The 18,651-nt window shown below is 34.7% G+C and overlaps 1 protein-coding gene across 4 annotated transcripts in view; it reads left to right on the top strand.

Moving 5' to 3' along the window:
* The window catches only part of MAGE, a 52,605-nt gene that overhangs the window by 31,029 nt on the left and 2,925 nt on the right, over window positions 1–18,651 (top strand). For 3 of the 4 annotated variants that reach the window (XM_069812820.1, XM_069812821.1, XM_069812822.1), the window contains 3 exons: window positions 5,564–5,655; window positions 11,094–11,225; window positions 12,628–18,015. In XM_069812820.1, coding sequence (XP_069668921.1) covers window positions 5,564–5,655; window positions 11,094–11,225; window positions 12,628–12,714 — 311 coding nt within the window. In that variant the 3' untranslated portion in view covers window positions 12,715–18,015. The remainder of the gene's footprint in view (window positions 1–5,563; window positions 5,656–11,093; window positions 11,226–12,627; window positions 18,016–18,651) is intronic. The other variant, XM_069812824.1, reaches the window with a different exon arrangement.

The following is an 18,651-nucleotide window of genomic DNA, read 5'->3' as shown; positions in this document are numbered from 1 at the left end:
ATAGCGTATCAGCGAGTCGCCAGCTACCTACGCCGTTCTGACCACACTGTTAGGACATGTTGGGATCAGTGGATGCGTGAGGGCACGCACACACGGCGACTGGGCTCAGGATGCCCTCGACTGAGCGCCAGGAGAGAAGAAAGTCGAATCCTCCGGCAAGCCTGAACAGATCCAGCTGTTTCGTCGCCGCCATCCTAAGACAGGTAGCACCATTATTACAGGCCCCTGTGTCTGCTCGAACCATTTCCAGGCACTAGGCTGAAGGAAATTTGGTCTCACGTCGCCCATTACATGTCCTGCCATTGACACCCGTCCACCGCTGCCTCTGTTTGCAGTGGTGTCGTGAGCGACAAACCTGGATTGCTGAAGACTGGAACCAGATTGTCTTTAGTGAGAATCCAGGTTCTCTTTGAGCTCTGACGACGGTCGTGTTCGTGTCTGGAGACCTTGTGGTGCACACCTCAATCCTACATTTGCTGTGATGCGACACACCGCAGCCACTGCTAATGTGCTGGTCTGGGGGGTCATCACGTATGACAGTCGGTCACCCCTAGTAATGATGCGAGTGTCAATAACAGCGCAGCGATATGTGCAGGACATCCTTCAGCCACATGTGTTGCCACTCATGGCAGGATTTCCAAAAGGTCTTTTCCAGCAGGATAATGCTCAGCCACACACAGCAAGGATGTCACGGGAATGCCTCCGCAACGTTGTCACACTTCCATGGCCTGCACGATCGCCAGAGTTGTCACCAATCGAACATGTCTGAGATCACCTGGGACGCCAACTTCAGCGACCTAGGAGTTTACAAGATATAGAGAACCAATTGCGGCAAATATGGACAGATATGCCGCAGGATACCATACGAAATCTGTATGCCTCCATACCCGCCCGTATTACAGCTTGCATCCAAACTAGAGGTGGACAAACAGGGTACTAGAGCCTCAATTCAGGTTGTCAGTTTTCAGCAATAAAATTATTATTTTGCTCTAATATTGCAATCATTTACATATATCAATGTTACGATCATCCGCATCAGGTTTCATACAATTCCCACAACTCCTTCTTGGTGTGTGATTTTTTTTTGTCAGTCAGTGCATAAATAAGTAACTTGAATTTGACAACTACTGCATAACAATTAGGAACATTCATTAATATATATAAGAAACTGAAAAGTGAAACCTAAGAATCGAACTCGAATCTGTGGAACTGGAGTTCAGTACTAAACCAGCTACTATTGATTATGAGTCTTTTTTGGAAAATGCCATATTGCATTGATAAATTACATAAATAGCTTGAAGAAGGAGACATTATTTTACAAGAGGCTTCCAGAGCTTTTCACCAAGGTAGGCAAAGAAATTATATATACACACACACATATATACAGTAAAAACTGTTCAAGACGGAAGTGACATGGTCCCAATTTTTTTTCCGTTGTGGACAGGTTTCCGTATTATTCAAGTGTGAAGTTAAAATGGAATATTTTATCATTTGTATAAATGAAAAACAGAATGGCATGCCGCAAATTGCAAGAAGTACAAAATATTCCGTTTAACACTACTGACATAAATCAGCTTTCTGTCGCTTATTCCAGTGGTGAATCATATTGAAGAAAAATCTCATTTTCTGTATAAATGTTATTGTAACTTACTCATTAAACACTTTTAAATCACACTAAATTTAATATCTAACACTATACTGTAATAGTGTACTGTATATCACTGCATATTATTTAATTGGTCAAGGAGCCATTTATTAGAAGCCTTGAATTCTGGCTTATCTTTTTTTTTTTTTTTTTGCCAGTTCAAGGGTTTGTTTTGCAGAATAGGTCCAGAAATTGGCACGGTCTTTGAAAGGGCATAAAGAACTCACTCTCACAACTCTTGAGGAAGGAGGCGTGAGTGTATTTCCACATAACCAGCTGTTTTCTGTTTCCTTTTTATGTCACCATTATTGACCGCAAGCCACTCACTCATGAGATGGCCTTTATTTTTCACTCACTCATGAGATGATCATTTTTCAAAATGTTACACCTGAATTTTCCACAACTGAACTTCAACATTATTTCCTATGCACTTAGTTTCTCATTTTCCTTTAAGTTGACAACTTTTACTTCATCACTTAATAGTGCCACATTTTTACGCAACTTTTTTTTCTATTACGAAATCACTACACTTGCGTTCTGCCCAGCTACGACAGTATACCAGTGTGAAGCATTGAGAATCTTTGAAGGGACTCGTCTGCCTAGTCAACAGGGTAATAAAATTTATAACTGCCAGGGCAACACACCCTCACACCCTCTAAAATTTTGCAAAGAAAACTTGTTTTTATCTTAGTGACCTACATATTTCGTACATTTCTTGAAATTATACACTATTTCAAAATATAGTTTACATTAAAATAGTGTGTCCAAAATATTATTTCCATTTTGAACAGTATCAGACAGTTTCCATTTCCGCGTTGGACAGTTTCCATTTTATTCAGGACAAATTACACATAATACATACGAATTTCTCCAAGACCAATAAATTGTTTCGAAATAGACAGGATTCCGGATTATTCAGGTTCTGATTTGAACAGGTTTCACTATATGTATGTATGTATGTATGTATGTATGTATGTATGTATGTATGTATGTATGTATGTACCACATTACTTAATTTCTGTGATGAGAATAAATTCGAAACCTGGATATTCAGTATTAAATGTATCTGTTAAATAACAATTGCAGCATGTCCTGCACAATCTTTGATATTTAAGTTATCAATTACATTTATATAAACATTTTTGAAGTTATTTTGCAATAGAATTTGAATCCTTTATTAATTTATTATAATTTAATTTAATAAATATGTTCGTTTTCATTATATGTGGAATCCTTTTTGTAGTACATGAGGCTTTAATTCCCTCAGTTATTCACATGCTTTCACTTTGGGTTTTTTTTTTCACAAATTTGACTTGAAGACATTCATTGGAGTAATTCATAAGTTAATGTAGTAAAAAATACATCTTTTGCACAATGACAGGGCCTTAACTTGTCATTATTTGCCCTGACTATGAGCATTGCTTACAGATGTCTCTAATACTGAGAAGCATAATTGCTTAGTTCGTTACAGTCTGTTCAGAGTGCACCACAGGTGGTGGGCCTACATTACACTCATAATGAATAAATGGATGAATAATAATAGTACAGTAGAACCTCTATTGTCCGTGTTAATGAAGGGGGTGGGCTGAATGGTTAATCGAAAAAATCGGATAATCCGTACCATAAAACAGTGTTTCTCAAACTTTTTAGAAGTGGGGACCACTTTTTTAAGTCAGAACAGTTCCGCAGACCATCTTACTCAACATATCATTGAAATAATTCGACAGGTTTACTTTTTACACTTGCGTGTTTCGTTTCTAAGTGCCGTTTCAATTTCGCGGGTTTCATACACTCGTTTGAAAGCATTTCGTAGCAAAGAACGCACCGAAATTTTGGTTCACTCTTATTGCCACACCAAGTAAATCCAAGTTCCATATGTCATATTTACGAAAGTATTTTTTCTTTGAACAGCTACCACTAGGACTACATATTTCTTTAATGACACTAAAATCACTGACATTAATATCTTCTGAATTATTAGCACTGCCTAAATGAAGCGTACCATCTATTCCTTTCTTTTCAAAGATCCGGATCGAAGCCAATTTTCCTGGGTACTATTTAACACAGACATAGACAACTAGTAGCGTGTACCACATAAGAAGGATTTCAAACAACTAACTGCTAACAGGCAAGCGACGAATCAACAATGCACAGAATTTGTTATAAGTTAATTGTGATTGGCTACAAAAAATATAATTAGAAAAGTGTTGTAATTTGAATTTCTGGATGATTCGCCCAGATTTTAAAATAGGCGGAGGATAAAATTTCTTATATCGTCATCTAGAAAAACAGAAATAAAAAAAAATTAATACAGAAACATGCCCGATTTTCAACAAGTAAAGGTGCAATTTGGCACCTTCTATTATTGGTGTTCGACGTACAGTACGTGACCTTTTCAATGTGCAGACTGGGTGTCAATAGAACTATTAAGAAGGTCATAAATACATGAAAAGGTTCGGTACTTTGGTCCTCTGTTATGAATTCAGGTGGTACCTGGCTGGGTTACAGATGCGACACTAGATGTGTAGGGAAAAGATGGCAAGAAACACCACGTTCATAGTGCTTTAAATCCCTCTTTTGTTGCTAAGAGTAGAGTGGGAAGTCGGTAGATGGGTAGGGTAATAAATTTCATAAAATGTCAGTACTGGGAGAAAAAATGAAAGGCGATTGCCATGTGTCATTTCCAAACTCTGAGATTTTCAGCTATAGTGTGATATGCAATTCTTTTGAATTTTATTTTTTCTTCTGTCTTTTTTGAAGGACCACAAGGGCAGACCTCGAGGACCACAGGTGGTCCGTGGACCATAGTTTGAGAAACGCTGCCATAAAAGATTTTCGTAAATTTAGTGAATATGCTTATGCGCTCGTAAGCTCCTCTATGGTCTTGTATTGAATACGCTAGGTGGTGGATCAGAACTTCACTGATTTAAGTCTGGTTGTTAACAACGGATTGTTAAGTTGCAAGGAAACTCCTTATAATGGCTGTCTGTCGGACGATAGGAAGAGTGGACGTTTCATGTAGTAGATTTACTTACCGTTACTTTATACACGTTATCCTTGATTTTTATTACATTGCATAAAGTTGTGATTCCACTCTCGTATACTGAGATGTGCCACAGTTTCTCATTCCTCAAATCACTCTATTTTCACTTTTTGATATTTAGTACAACACGATTTCTTTTGATATCCGTGGAAGAAATTTTATATATAAGTTATACAGTACGACAACTTGAACAGTGGACCATACTGTGTAAGGGCGAAGTCTTGTAATAATTCTCTCTCGAAAAAGTAACGTGCTAATATAATGTACAAAACTTCTTATATTTCTGTAGAAAAAAAAAAAAGCAAGAGGAGGACAGTCGGATAATCCGACAATCAGTTAATAGGATGATGGATAATCGGGGTTCTACTATAATAATAATAATAATAATAATAATAATAATAATAATAATAATAATGATAATAATAATAATTGAGATGTGAGAGGAAGAACTGACGTACCCAGAGAAAACACCTATGTTGCCTGGACCACTGGCTTGCCCAACACAAATAAAAAATAAGGGTGGATCAACCGGGAATTGAACCCAGGCACTCTGGATTACAAACCCAGCATGCTAACATTGAGCCACCATGACAATAATTAAAAATACTGGTACATTAAAATTACTGTTAATATAAATGATAATATATACATTTCAGCATTTATAAAGGTTTTGTTTATCTTTCAAATTGATTTTAATATGGAATTTTTTAGTGACTTAGTATTCGTATATCATGATGAGGCAGGCTATTGATTAAAGGTTCTGTCGAATAAGATTTCAGTCTACTTTTACCTAAGAAATATTATCAACGGCTGTATTACTTCCAGCTTATATTCTGGTTAGGAAACTTTGTATAAATATCTTTTTTTTTTTCTAGAATCTGTATGGACTTTCCTGACTAAGCTTGGTATTTTATGGACAAATAAACCCCATGAATTGTTTGGTGATGTACGAAAACTTTTAACACAGGTGAGGTTTGTTTATTTATTTGCTTATTTACTTACTTATGCAGTCATCTGTCTGGTTTTCTGTCATTAATTAATATAAAATAGAAAATGTTTTGTTTTTTTACTTTTTATTAAATTAACTATTGTTGTTTTTTTGTATCCATTTTCGGAAGCAATTGTGTAAATAATTCCTAATTCATGTTAAACTTTGAGTTCATTATATTATCCGGCAATATACAATTAAAATATTTTTAATTTCTTAAAAAAAAAAATAGAAAATTGTTTATGAAAATGTTTCATAGATGTCAATGTTAACATTAATAATGCTTCAGAATCTCATATATGAAGGTCATGTTTGATTTTAGTAGCATGAATGGTTTTTCGAACTTTCTAAGATAATATATCTACCATTTTTAGCACATTAATCTAAAAGGGATTTAAATTAACAACTTCTACAGATGCATTAATTGCATTTAAAGAAAAGTCTCATTATTAGTCCTAGCACTGAAGAGAATGTAAATTGGTTATAGATATAAAGGCTTAAAGAAGTTTTGTTCAATATAGATAAAATTCATTTAATTTGATACAAGGTTTCACGTGTTAAGTTTTATGAATAGTAGTAGTATTCTGTTTATTTCAGCTTTTATTAATTGCAGTTTCACATTTAATGATTCTGGGTGTCTGTTCACAATATTGCACTGTACTGGAAACTAGAAAACTTAAGTGTAATATACTGATGGCTGCTCAACACTAAATATTACGTGTGCCGAGTGCAAGACCTTGGAATTTCTGCCAGCCAAGTTGATGGATTGAAGTGTACTCTGAACTAGATAGCAGATGGCAATCAAATGACACATACCCTCATTTCCTAGAACTATGGTCCAAGCATCCAACTATGGTCCAAAACGCATTATGTACTACTTAGTCCCCCAAGAGTTCGGTGTTTGCCATTTGAGGCGCCACTGTGATGAAATTATGTTCCCCATAGATGCTTCCAATTACACGTAGCAATGATATGGATGCTTAACAAGGTCAGTGTGCATCGTTCTATTGAATGTGTGAAAACACGAAATCATTCAGTTTGTATTTGTCTGTTTTATTAAGCTCTCCTCTGTAGAACTGATAAGTTATAGATACATGATTGTTTGTACAATTAAACCTGGCTACATAGTGTTTACTTTCACGTAATAATTAAACTGGCAGAGGTTAAGGACTCTGCGTGAAAAATGTTTAACCTCAAGGCTAGAAGTCAGTCCTCAACTATATACCACAATTTTTCGTGGACCATAGTTGTATTTCATTTTGAAATATTTGTTTTAATAAATTGTGATCAATGTGATTATTTACTTCTATAAATATGGTATCTTAGTATATTCTAAAACACCATTTAACACTATAGTCCAGTAAAAAAAAAGAAACAGGCTGTTCCAGCATCAATGGTACTAGCACGAATGATGGTCCAGTAAAACGAAAACTTCAGGGTAAGTAAGTGTAAGTGACTATGAGAGCGATGAAATTGAATTGGATACAGATTATGATGTTTCCGGTGTTCTCTCCATATTTACAGACAGTGAGTCAGATGTGGAAAAGAAGACGAAATCTGTTAAATTAATGCTAAAGGCACTTAGTTATATGATAGTTACTTATGAGGAGGAATTGTGGCCAGGGAAAGTTTTGGAAATGAACAATGGAGCTATTGTTTCATGTATAGTAAGAAGTGGCAATTACTGAGGTGGCGAGAAATGGAAGACATTTTATTCTATAGAAAGGAAAACATAATAAAACAAATTGAAGACCCCAAATGCGTCCAGAAAAAGAGAGATCTATTTTCAATTTCAGAATTACAAGAGAAGTGGAGATTCAAAGGATCGAAATAAGCCTACTGAATGTAGCTCTCAGTATGGTAAATAAACATTATCAGTGAATTTATTTGCATAATATTTTGCTAAGAGTGTGTTAGTTTATTTTGATACAGTACTTTTGTTCTTTAATATACTGTAGTTGTTCATTATAGCAGGAAAATGACTTTCAGAGTTCACTTGTTTATTGTGTGTTTATGCAATGTGTATTAATAAAAAGAATCCATATCCTTTTCATTTATCTATACTAATAATAAATCTGTAGCCAAAATTTTTCTGGTAATTTTCGATTTTCCAAAAATAATTGGAGTTAACATGTATAATTAACCATCCTGAAACCGAAAATCGCTTTTTTGAAATTTTTGTTGGTATGTCTGTCTGTCTGTCTGTCTGGATGTTTGTTATCTTTTCACGCGATAATGGCTGAACCGATTTATATGAAAATTTGAATATAAATTGAGTTCGTTGTAACTTAGATTTTAGGCTATATGGCATTCAAAGTACTTTATTTAAAAGGGGGGTTTTAAGGGGACTTGAATTAAATAAATCGAAATATCTTCCTTATTATTAATTTTCATGAAAAATGTTACATAACAAAAGTTTCTTTAAAAATAATTTCCGATAAGTTTTATTCTATACAAAATTTTGATAGAACTGATATTTAATGAGATAAATGAGTTTTAAAATTGCAATAATGCCATCTAAGGCGCTGTACTGAAATAAAAACAAATGACTTCGTCTACAAGGGGCCTTGGACAACAACAATCGAAAGCTATTAAACATAGCCTACAGAGAATGTTTCTGTGTTTCTATGAGGGAATATCAGAAGCTAATTAATTATTTAATTATTATTTCACCATTGGAAAGTGTAGTTTCTCTAGATGGACATAATTCTACAATGTTATTACAGTAACTTATGAAACATAAAGCAAGTAATATAAAGTATACACATTAAAATTAAATGATATGTCAATCTTCATTAAACTATTGTTGCATGTAAAGAAACATGTTAAAGGAATTGTCATTGCACCAAATGATTGCTCTCTGGACCAAAATGACCGCATTTTAATTACATTTAAATACAATTTAAATTAAGTAACATATTAAACCATTTATCCTTCTATCAAACACGAATGTTCCCTGGATCAAACGTCCTTTTTTAATTATGTAATTACGTTATATTTATTTCTAACAGGTGCAGCGGAGCACATGGTTACGGCTAGTTTTTAATATTTCTGTGCTAGATTATGTTTCTACCCTTAAATTAGAAACTCAGTGTATTGATTTACGAATAATTACAGCTCCAGCTATAGTCCATTCATGCTTTCAAGCATGAATATATGAGTGGACCATAGTTGGGCAACTCAGATTGAAACTATGTACCAATGCTTATTATTTTTTTAACACTTGTAATTAAATAATTTCAAACACATATGTCAATATTTATTTAATATACACTTACAAGAGTCCGAAGCCAAAATTTCACTTCATCTGGATGAATAGTACTGAATATACAAAGAAAAATGTGAAAAATGTGGACCATAGTTAGGGGAAACTACAGTACTTTCTAAGGTACACTCACGGAAACAAAAAAATTGGCTGGCCATGCCTTGTGGTGAAGTGGAAAGGGAGATTCTAATTTTTAATACTGGTGGAAGCATATTATAAGACTGAACAGTTATATAGACCAGAACAATAATTTGTAATTGTCATCTATAATTTGTAACTAATGTTGTCACTATATTGTATGCTACTCTATAATGATTTGATGGTAATATGGACAAAATATTTTAAATGTTCGAGTTAAATACAATCGTCATAAATTCAATAATAATTTACAGAGTCTACTGAACATTTGCGTTTCTTTAAATGGAACTCATAGTCAATTTCGTCTACAAGTGAGAGTCTTAACCTCATGCCACACTCTGGGCCAATTTGGCCTGTAATAAGGTTGACATTACTTTAGCTTTATATAAAGAAATAAATATAAAAAAGGATAATTTTAAATTTATTTTCCATTAGTACTTTAACTAAACTAACAATACAACATGGAATAATCTGCCCAATTTATAAAAAAGGAGACAAACTAGAGTGCCAAAATTATAGAGGCATAACCCTCCTATGCACAATGGACAAAATATTCACTTACATTCTCCAGAAAAGATTGGAGAAATACTACGAGAATATCATAGGCGAGTACCAAGCCGGCTTCCATGCAGGAAGGTCGACCATAGATCAAATTTACAGTGTTAAAGGCATGACAGAAAAGTTCTGGGAAGATAATCTCAACTTATACCATTTGTTTGTAGATTTCAAAACCGCTTATGACAGCATCAATAGACAAGGATTATACAAAATTATGAGTCATCAAGGGATACATCCAAAGATAATCAGACTCGTCAAGATGACCATGGCAAAAACCATGGCTCAAGTGAAGATATATGGTGGTTCAACAGAACAATTTAATATTGATAATGGGCTGAAACAAGGGGATGCTCTAGCACCAATGCTCTTCAATCTTGCTTTACATTGGATGATAACACAGACAGGTATAGATCCTAACAGCACTTTAGTTCACAAAAGCATTCAAATAGTAGGATATGCAGATGACTTGGATGTTATGGAACGGTCATTGACAGCAATAGAAGAAGTGTATAAAGACCTGGAACAAGGAGCCGCTAAAATCGGGTTGCAGATTAATGCAAGTAAAACCAAACAGATGACACAAATAAGAAATAAACAGAATATATACAACCCTCCTAATCTGACGATAAACATGTTTGAAGAAACTGAGAAGTTTAAATATCTTGGAACAGTAATGACAAGTAACAATAACGAATTAATTGAAGTACAGAGTCGAATCTCTGCAGCCAATAAGGCCTATTTTGCATTAAGCGCAATATTGAAATCTGTGTGCACAAGGAAACAAAACTTAAAATATACAAAACAATTATTAGAAGTATTCTCTGTTATGCAAGCGAAACTTGGACATTATCTAAGGAGACAGAAGCGAAACTAGGTATATTTGAACGCAAAATACTCAGAAGAATTTTTGGACCGGTGCAAGAAAATATGCAATGGAGAATACGTTATAATAACGAGCTATATAAATTATACAGAAGTTTCGATATTGTTACTTTCATCAAATTAAGGAGGCTTGAATGGGCCGGACATGTCTATCGGATGGAAGGGAACAGAATACCAAAGAAGATCTTAGAAGGGAAAATACATGGTAAAAGACCAATTGGAAGACCCAAGAATAGATGGATAGATGTGGTAATGATCGATTCTCAGGACTATCTTGGAACAACTGCCTGGAGAAGATTAGCACAGGACAGGGAAAGTTGGAGGAAGAAAATTGAGGAGGCTAAGGCTCGACTTTGGGCTGTGATGCCATCGTAGTAGTAGTAGTAATAGTAGTAGTAGTAGTCACCTGTTGTCCCTCATCTCAAAACACCCCTTCCCATTTACCCACTCAGGTTTGCAGCAGAGGTCGTTGCACTTGGCCATGCTTTTCTCTCTAATAAATCACTTCAAGTTTCTAATATTATTTTACCTACACTCTGTATATTATTTTAACGGTTATATTTAATTTTGTTAGGAATTTGTACGTCAACTGTACATCGAATATATTCGTATTCCTGACACAGATCCTCCAAAGTATGACTTTCGATGGGGACAGAGAGCTGAAAAAGAAGTATCTCGGCGTGCAATACTTGAATTTGTCAGTATGGTAAGTTACATGTTTATTGTTTGTGCTCGTTCATTTTATGTCTTTATTTCCTACATGCATAAATGAGCTTTTAGCAAATTTGTACAGACCCAGAAACACCAAGTTCCAGTTATAACATCCTGAGCATGCACAGTGTGTTGCAACTAGAACTTGGAAAATTCAGGTGACCCAAATTTTGTTTCTGGGTCTATACAGTATATAAATTACTTGTATGAAACAGTTTAACATTAATTCCCTAGTTTTTTATTTGAGGTAATGGAGAAATTTTTTTACTTATTTCGAGTTAATGTAATAATTATTTCGGAATATGTATGGTAAGACTTTCCTGTATTAAATTTCAACGTACCCCATTTACATGTTTCGACCTATTTATGGGTCATCTTCAGAACTGGTCGTTGTTGGTCTTGGCGCCACTTGTTCTGTTTCCTGTGAGGGTGTGTTCCTGTGGTATAGTGTAGAGTCAAAGAGTGTGTGTGTTTTGAAGTTGAGTTGTGTGTTGAGAATTTCGTTGGGGTGTGTTTTTGTGTGTCTGTATATTTCATATTGTTCTAGTGTGTTTAGTTTCTGGCTTTTTGGTTGGATGTGTAGTATTTCCATGTCTGTGTTGATGTCTCTGTGGAGTTGTTTTGTAATTTTGTTATGACTGTGATGTGTTCTTTGTAACATGTTTGAAACGATCTGCCTGTCTGTCGTATGTAGAAGTTGTTGCAGGTGTTACATTTGTGTGTGTATACGCCTGTGTGGTTGTATTTGTTTGTTTGTATTGTTTGTGTGTTGAGATGTTTTTGTAGAGTGTTATTTGTTCTGTATGCGATGTTGTAATTTAATTTCTTCAATGAGGTTGCAATTTTGTGTTTTGGTTTTCGTATGTTAGTGTGATGTATCTTTTGTGTTCTTGTGTTTGTGTTGTATTCTTATGTTTTTTGTGATTATGTTTTGTCTTACGTATTATGTTGTCTACACACCCCAACGAAATTCTCAACACACAACTCAACTTCAAAACACACACACTCTTTGACTCTACACTATACCACAGGAACACACCCTCACAGGAAACAGAACAAGTGACGCCAAGACCAACAACGACCAGTTCTGAAGATGACCCATAAATAGGTCGAAACATGTAAACGAGGTACGTTGAAATTTAACATAGGAAAATCTTACCATACATATTCCGAAGTGATACAGTGTTAAAAGTTGTGTAATCAAGATGCGTAATAATTATATTAGTTTAAGAAAGGAAAGGAAAGTTATCTGTGTGCATTCATTTATATATGCAGAACCTTGTGCTAGCTATTAGCTGTCAGTTCCTTGCCATAGAATACCATAATGAAACAGTGAGGCAGATTATTTACCAATTACCTTCTTATGATGTATTAAGATTTTTTTCTTTTCTCCTCAGATACATGGAAAGAGTGCTATAAATACCTGGACACCTCAGTACCAGGAAATGCTTAATGCTGAAGAAAAGGACAGAGAGACAGATTGATCTCAACTCTGATACATAGGTGGCTTCAACATTGACCTTTGGTGGCCTAAGTAATAGTAAAGCATTTACAGAATGTGCGTGTGAATGCAAGAATGGCTCGGCAAAGACAAGGATCTAATAAACATGTTGAGACTGCACATTTTAATATTGTTTTGTTTCGTAATTCAACTTCATTTAAAATAATGATTATTGACCGTTACATACGAAAGTATATTATAAGTAAATATAATGAAATGTACAAAATGAAAATTGGAAAACTTGAGGATACTTGATAGAGATTGCCGTCTGTTCGGTATGCTTTACCTTGCTTGAAAAGAGATTGAATTTTCTCCAGAACTATAGTAAAGAGGCATTATTTTCTTTGAGTTGACAATAATTATAACACAGAAGTGAAAATTACTGGTTTTTTTTTGTCCGGAAGCTATTTGTCAGAACTCGATAACATTTTTTTTTTCATATATGGTACAGGATTTATTAGTAGTTGGACATAGGAAGTGAAAGATTTTTTTGACCTGAAGTTTTAATTATTAACTGTTACTTCTAATATGATATGATATGATATGATATATTTCGTCACAGCACTTCTTTACATGTAATGGTGTACCTCACATTTCTGTATCCGTTGCCACCATTAACATATTATTACAATAACACATTATTTGAAGTACACGTCTATTCCCAATTACACTATGTACCTTTTTTTGTTACTTGTTCAGTCTCCCCTTCAGTATTTCTCCTACATTTCATTTGCTATTCTCTTTTTGTTCATTAATCTTAATACAGTGAAACCTGTTCAAGATGGAAGTGGCATGGTCCTAATTTTTTTTCCGTTGTGGACAGGTTTCCGTATTATTCAGGTGTGACATTAAAATGGAATATTTTGTCATTCATATACATGAAAAACAAAATGGCATACCGCAAACTGCAAGAAATACAAAATATTCCATTTAACACTCATCACATTAAATCAACTTTGTGTCGCTTATTATGTTGGTGAATCTTCTTGATTAAAATCTCATTTTCTGTATAAATATTATCGTAACTCACTCATTAGTCATTAAACATTACTAAAGTTTACTAATCTCATTCTATTTAATATCTGACACTATACTTTAATACTGTACTGCATATCACTGCACATTATTAATTAATTGGACTAGGACCGATCTATTAGAAGCCTTGAATTCTGGTTTATTTAATTTCTTTCCCAGTTCAATAGCTTGCTTTGCAGGATAGCTCCAGAAATTGGCCTGTTCTTTGAAAGGTCATGAAAAACCCACTCCCACAACAGTTCATTTATTTTCACATAAACAGTTGTTTTCTGTTCCTTTTGTGTCACTAATATTGGCCGCACGCCACTCACTCATTATAATCTTTATTTTTTTAAGTGTCACACCTGAGTTTTCCACAACTCTACTTCAATATTATTTCACACAGACTTTGTTTCTAATTTTCCTTTATCTCGATAACTTTTACTTCATCACTTAATGTTAATGCCACATTTTATGCAACTTTTTTTTTTTTTTACCTGGAAATCACTACACTTGCGCTCTACGACAGTATACGGGTATGAAGCATTGAAAATCTTGAAGGGACTCGTCTGCCTAGTCAACAGGGTAATAAAATTTATGACCGACAGGCCAACACACCCTCGTACCCTCTAGAATTTTGCAAAGAAAACTTGTTTTTATCCTAGTGACCTACATATTTCGTATATTCCTTGAAATTACACGCTGTTTCAAAATATAGTTACAAAATATAGTGTGTCCAAAATATTGTTTCCATTTTGAACAGTAGCAGACAGTTTCCATTTCCGCATTGGACAGTTTCCGTTTTATTCAGGAAAAATTACACATAATACATACAAATTTCGCCGGGACCAATAAATTGTTCTGAAATAGACAGGATTCCAGATTATTCAGGTTCCGTTTTGAACAGGTTTCACTGTGTATCTAATATTATATACTCCTTTCAAACCCCGTTTTTCCTCTAACTACTATTCACCTAAATCTCAATTTCACTTTTTCTCTATAAGTTATCATATTGAATTATTTATCCTATTTGTTCTTTGACCTTTTCTCCTATCTTTCTCTTATATTCATTTAATGTTCCAACGTTCAAAAGTTAGTACTAATTTTATGCTGTCACTTGTTCACTTCTCTTAACCCTTGTTCACTATTTTCACTCATTCCTATTTGTGCTCACTTTCACTTTCTCACTATTCCTCTTACACCTTATCCTTTCTCACTATTCTCATTTCCTATAAATACTTACATTTATCTCTACACATCAGCTTTCCCTCTCCCGTATACTTCTCGATTATTTACAATTTCACTTACTTGCACTTCTTGATTACAACCCCACACTTTTTTTTAAACATATCAAATATTTCTGCTATATCCTCAGCATTACTTCTAATATGATTTTCCAAGATTCACCATATGCTTTGGTATCTTTGAGTGCAAGCTTGTTTCTCTGAAAGGTGTGAGCTCACATGAGCTGCATGTGCTACAATAGAAGCCATTATTTATATTGTGGTACATAACTTTTTCTAGTAAATTTGTAACTCGTGAATGTATTATCTGACCTAAGTTGGCATTAGTGAAATTACGACTTATGACAACAAAGCTTTAATCTCCAATGTAAAACTACTAATAAACAACATGTATAAAAAATTTTATGAGGTTCTGACAGATAGTTTCTGAGAAAATGGTGTGTACCAGGTAAAGAAAATATGCAAATTTTTCGCACATTTCACTTCAGTGTTATGATTGTTCTCAAATGAAAGAAAATGGAGATAAAGCATACTGAACAGCTGACAGTCTCTACCAAGTGTCCTTTTCATAGTACCAAAGAGTTTAGTTATGTTTGAAATATATTAAACTGCTTTTGGAAAACTTGCCTAATTTTTTATCTAAATACATACATACATACATACATACATACATACATACATACATACATACATACATACATACATACATACATACATACATACATACATACATACATACATACATTCATTCATATATATGTGTGTCCGTGCGCACACATAAATAGATATTAGTAAAACTTGCATGTTTATTAATTTTGGGTTCTTAAAATCGAACATATTCTACTCTGTGTTGCTGATTTCGAAAGATAGATTTCTCTTTTATGTGAACACTACCACAAGAATCGTGTGTCCACATTTTCTTCTTCAAGTACAGGATTTCTTACTGACAAGCTGGATATAATGGATCAGTAGGCTACTTCAAGAAGAGACATACATTTTTTGGTGGTCATTCGATAATACTGGAAAAATTTGACATCAGCTTCCATTAAATCTTGAAATAAAGTGTGAAATTCTCCATGGTCTAATCTTTCGCTACAGATGTTATACAACCAAAATCCTTTACATCTCTTTCTTTTTCTCTGATGAGTAGACAGACAGGCAACAATAATTTCATCACTGTCACTCATGTTTGACTGTCACATTCAAGTTAAGCTGTAGAATAAGAAAAAATTCGAGTTCTCAGACACATGTGATGCTGATATATTTATTGAGATTTGTGGGGCTCTTGTGGCGCATGCAGTGCGGATTAGTGAATGTTTACCTTTAGGCTAGGGCTCCACTAGCTGTATTTGACAGCTGCTGCGAGCTGCATTGTACTGTCTGAAAATGGAATACATGCAAAACAAGTCTAGGCGGCTATATGGACAGTATTTTACTGCACCTAACAGAAATACGGAGGCACTACCAAGGTCTACTGCCGAGGGGATAGACCATGTTCCATTTTCGCGCCATTATCTGTTGCCAAAGCCTGGCTCCACTGACCGTAGTAGTCAGATGACAGCAGTGGTAAAACAGTCTACATTCTGCAGTGTTTGCAGTTGTTTCACAATAGTGTTGTTGATTGACTGTTTGGAATTTGTAAAATGGAGCTTGATAGTGAGAAAATAATTATTGAAATTGAGAAGGATCTTGTACTGTATAATACTGGTGATGAAAACTACAAAAACCGAACAGCGAAATTTGAAGCATGGAAGATAGTCACAGAGCTAGTAGTAGGAGAGCGGTACAAAGAATTGGAGTTAGCACAACAAAATGACATTGGTAAGTGATAATAAATAAATAACAAATAAGTACACAAACAATATGTTATTACAATGTATTTTGTTACAAAAAAGTAGTTGTCTACTGTGCACTTGTTGAAGCAAATTGCTGCTTTTTGAGACTTTAGTTTAGTACTTACGTTGCCATGGAACTGATCCCTCACGTGAACAAAAGTAGTCCATAAGCATATTACGTACATGAATGCCATTCTTAGTACCTCTTAAACCTTGCGAGGGTATGCTTTCCATGTCACATGTCAAACTATCTTCAAAGTTGTAGCCATGCCTTTGTCTTACAAAATTGTGGAGAATGCAACTTGTTTTAACAATGGCATTCGATGTTAACATCAACTGGACGATGCAGAATTCTCCATTTATTAGACATAATTCCAAAAACGCATTCTACAAATCTTCTAGCCCTTGAGAGTATGTAATTAAATACTTCTCTTTCAGTTGTTAGTGTTCTGCCAGGAAAAGGTCTCAACAAATTACTGCTAAGAGCAAACGCTTCATCAGCCACAAAGACAAACGGAGATATTTGATTTTGACTTTCTGTTATACCTGAAAGTGATTTTAGTTTCTATAAATTTAACTTATCCAAATACAATTCCTGTCCAAAATGTGTAGATGTGAGTACATTAGAATCACTCAGTTTCCCATAGGATCCAACACTGATATATGTCAAACAATATTTGGCATCAGCCACTGCCATTAATACCAAAGAGAAAAACTGTTTATAGTTTAAAAAAATTGCTTCCACTATAAGAGGGTTTTATAATTCGGATATGTTTTCTGTCGATCGCCCCTATGCAATGGGGGAAATTTGCCTTTCAAACTTGTTTGATATTGTAATCCAGTCCTCTTCAGTTGGCTGTTTCATGTACTCATTACGTAGTCCATTCCATAAAGCGTCACATGTGTCTTTAATAATAGTATGCAATGTTTTGCGACCAAGAAGGTACTGGAAGTACAACGAGCAAATAGAACATCCTATAGCCAGGTACCTGAAAGTGATACAGTATGTTAAATTAAAATTCAAATAGTGTCAATTTAACTTCTTTCAGTAAAAGAAATTCAAAGGAAATGGAAGACTATGAAAGATGCGTATGTTAGATCAGGGGTGAGTGGAAGTGGTGCAAACAAAAGATGTTCGTATATCTATCATCATCAGATGTCTTTTCTTCAACCACTGTTACAGAATCGACAGTAAGTAATTTGCATAACTCTTTGTTTAAAAAAAAAAAACTAAAATTACAAAATAGTAACAGTTCCCCTGATTTGAAAACGGATATAAATTTCCCTGTTTTATACAGCAATTTAAATTGGAGCTCTGTTAAGTCTGATATTGTCTTTTATTAAAATCGTGAAACAGTGAACGCCAGTAGGGGAAGTTATCCTCACCCTCGCCGCACGGCACCTCGCTTGCCTGCTCTCTCTCTCTCTATACTACCTGTCCCGCTTCAGTGGATCACTGCCTACCGCCTCGCACGTATTTCATATTTTACAACACAATACGTTTTTTCCTCGAACTAACAAGTACTAATACACAATACAATCAAATTACGCATTAGACAACACCACATCACAACCAAATGGGCACAAATTAGGGCGCATTAGACAACAGCCACATTTAATGTGGGTTTTTCATAAAACAACACTCGCCTGTTAACTTTGCACTGTCCTTGAAGTAACACAATAGTCACCAGAGCCTCGTCTGCTGTAATCCATGCTCCTCACAGTACCATATAGTATCCACCTTCAAATTCTCCCTGCACAATTTGAGGAAGAAGTACACTTCTTCGGTACGGCTCATCACAATACGTGGTTCCAACTGTACACGAA

The sequence above is a fragment of the Periplaneta americana genome, chromosome 16 (assembly GCF_040183065.1).
Source record: "Periplaneta americana isolate PAMFEO1 chromosome 16, P.americana_PAMFEO1_priV1, whole genome shotgun sequence".
In the NCBI taxonomy this organism is placed as follows: Eukaryota; Metazoa; Arthropoda; class Insecta; order Blattodea; family Blattidae; genus Periplaneta; species Periplaneta americana.
Note: the sequence above shows the minus strand (reverse complement) of the source record. Positions and strands in the feature narration are given on the sequence as shown.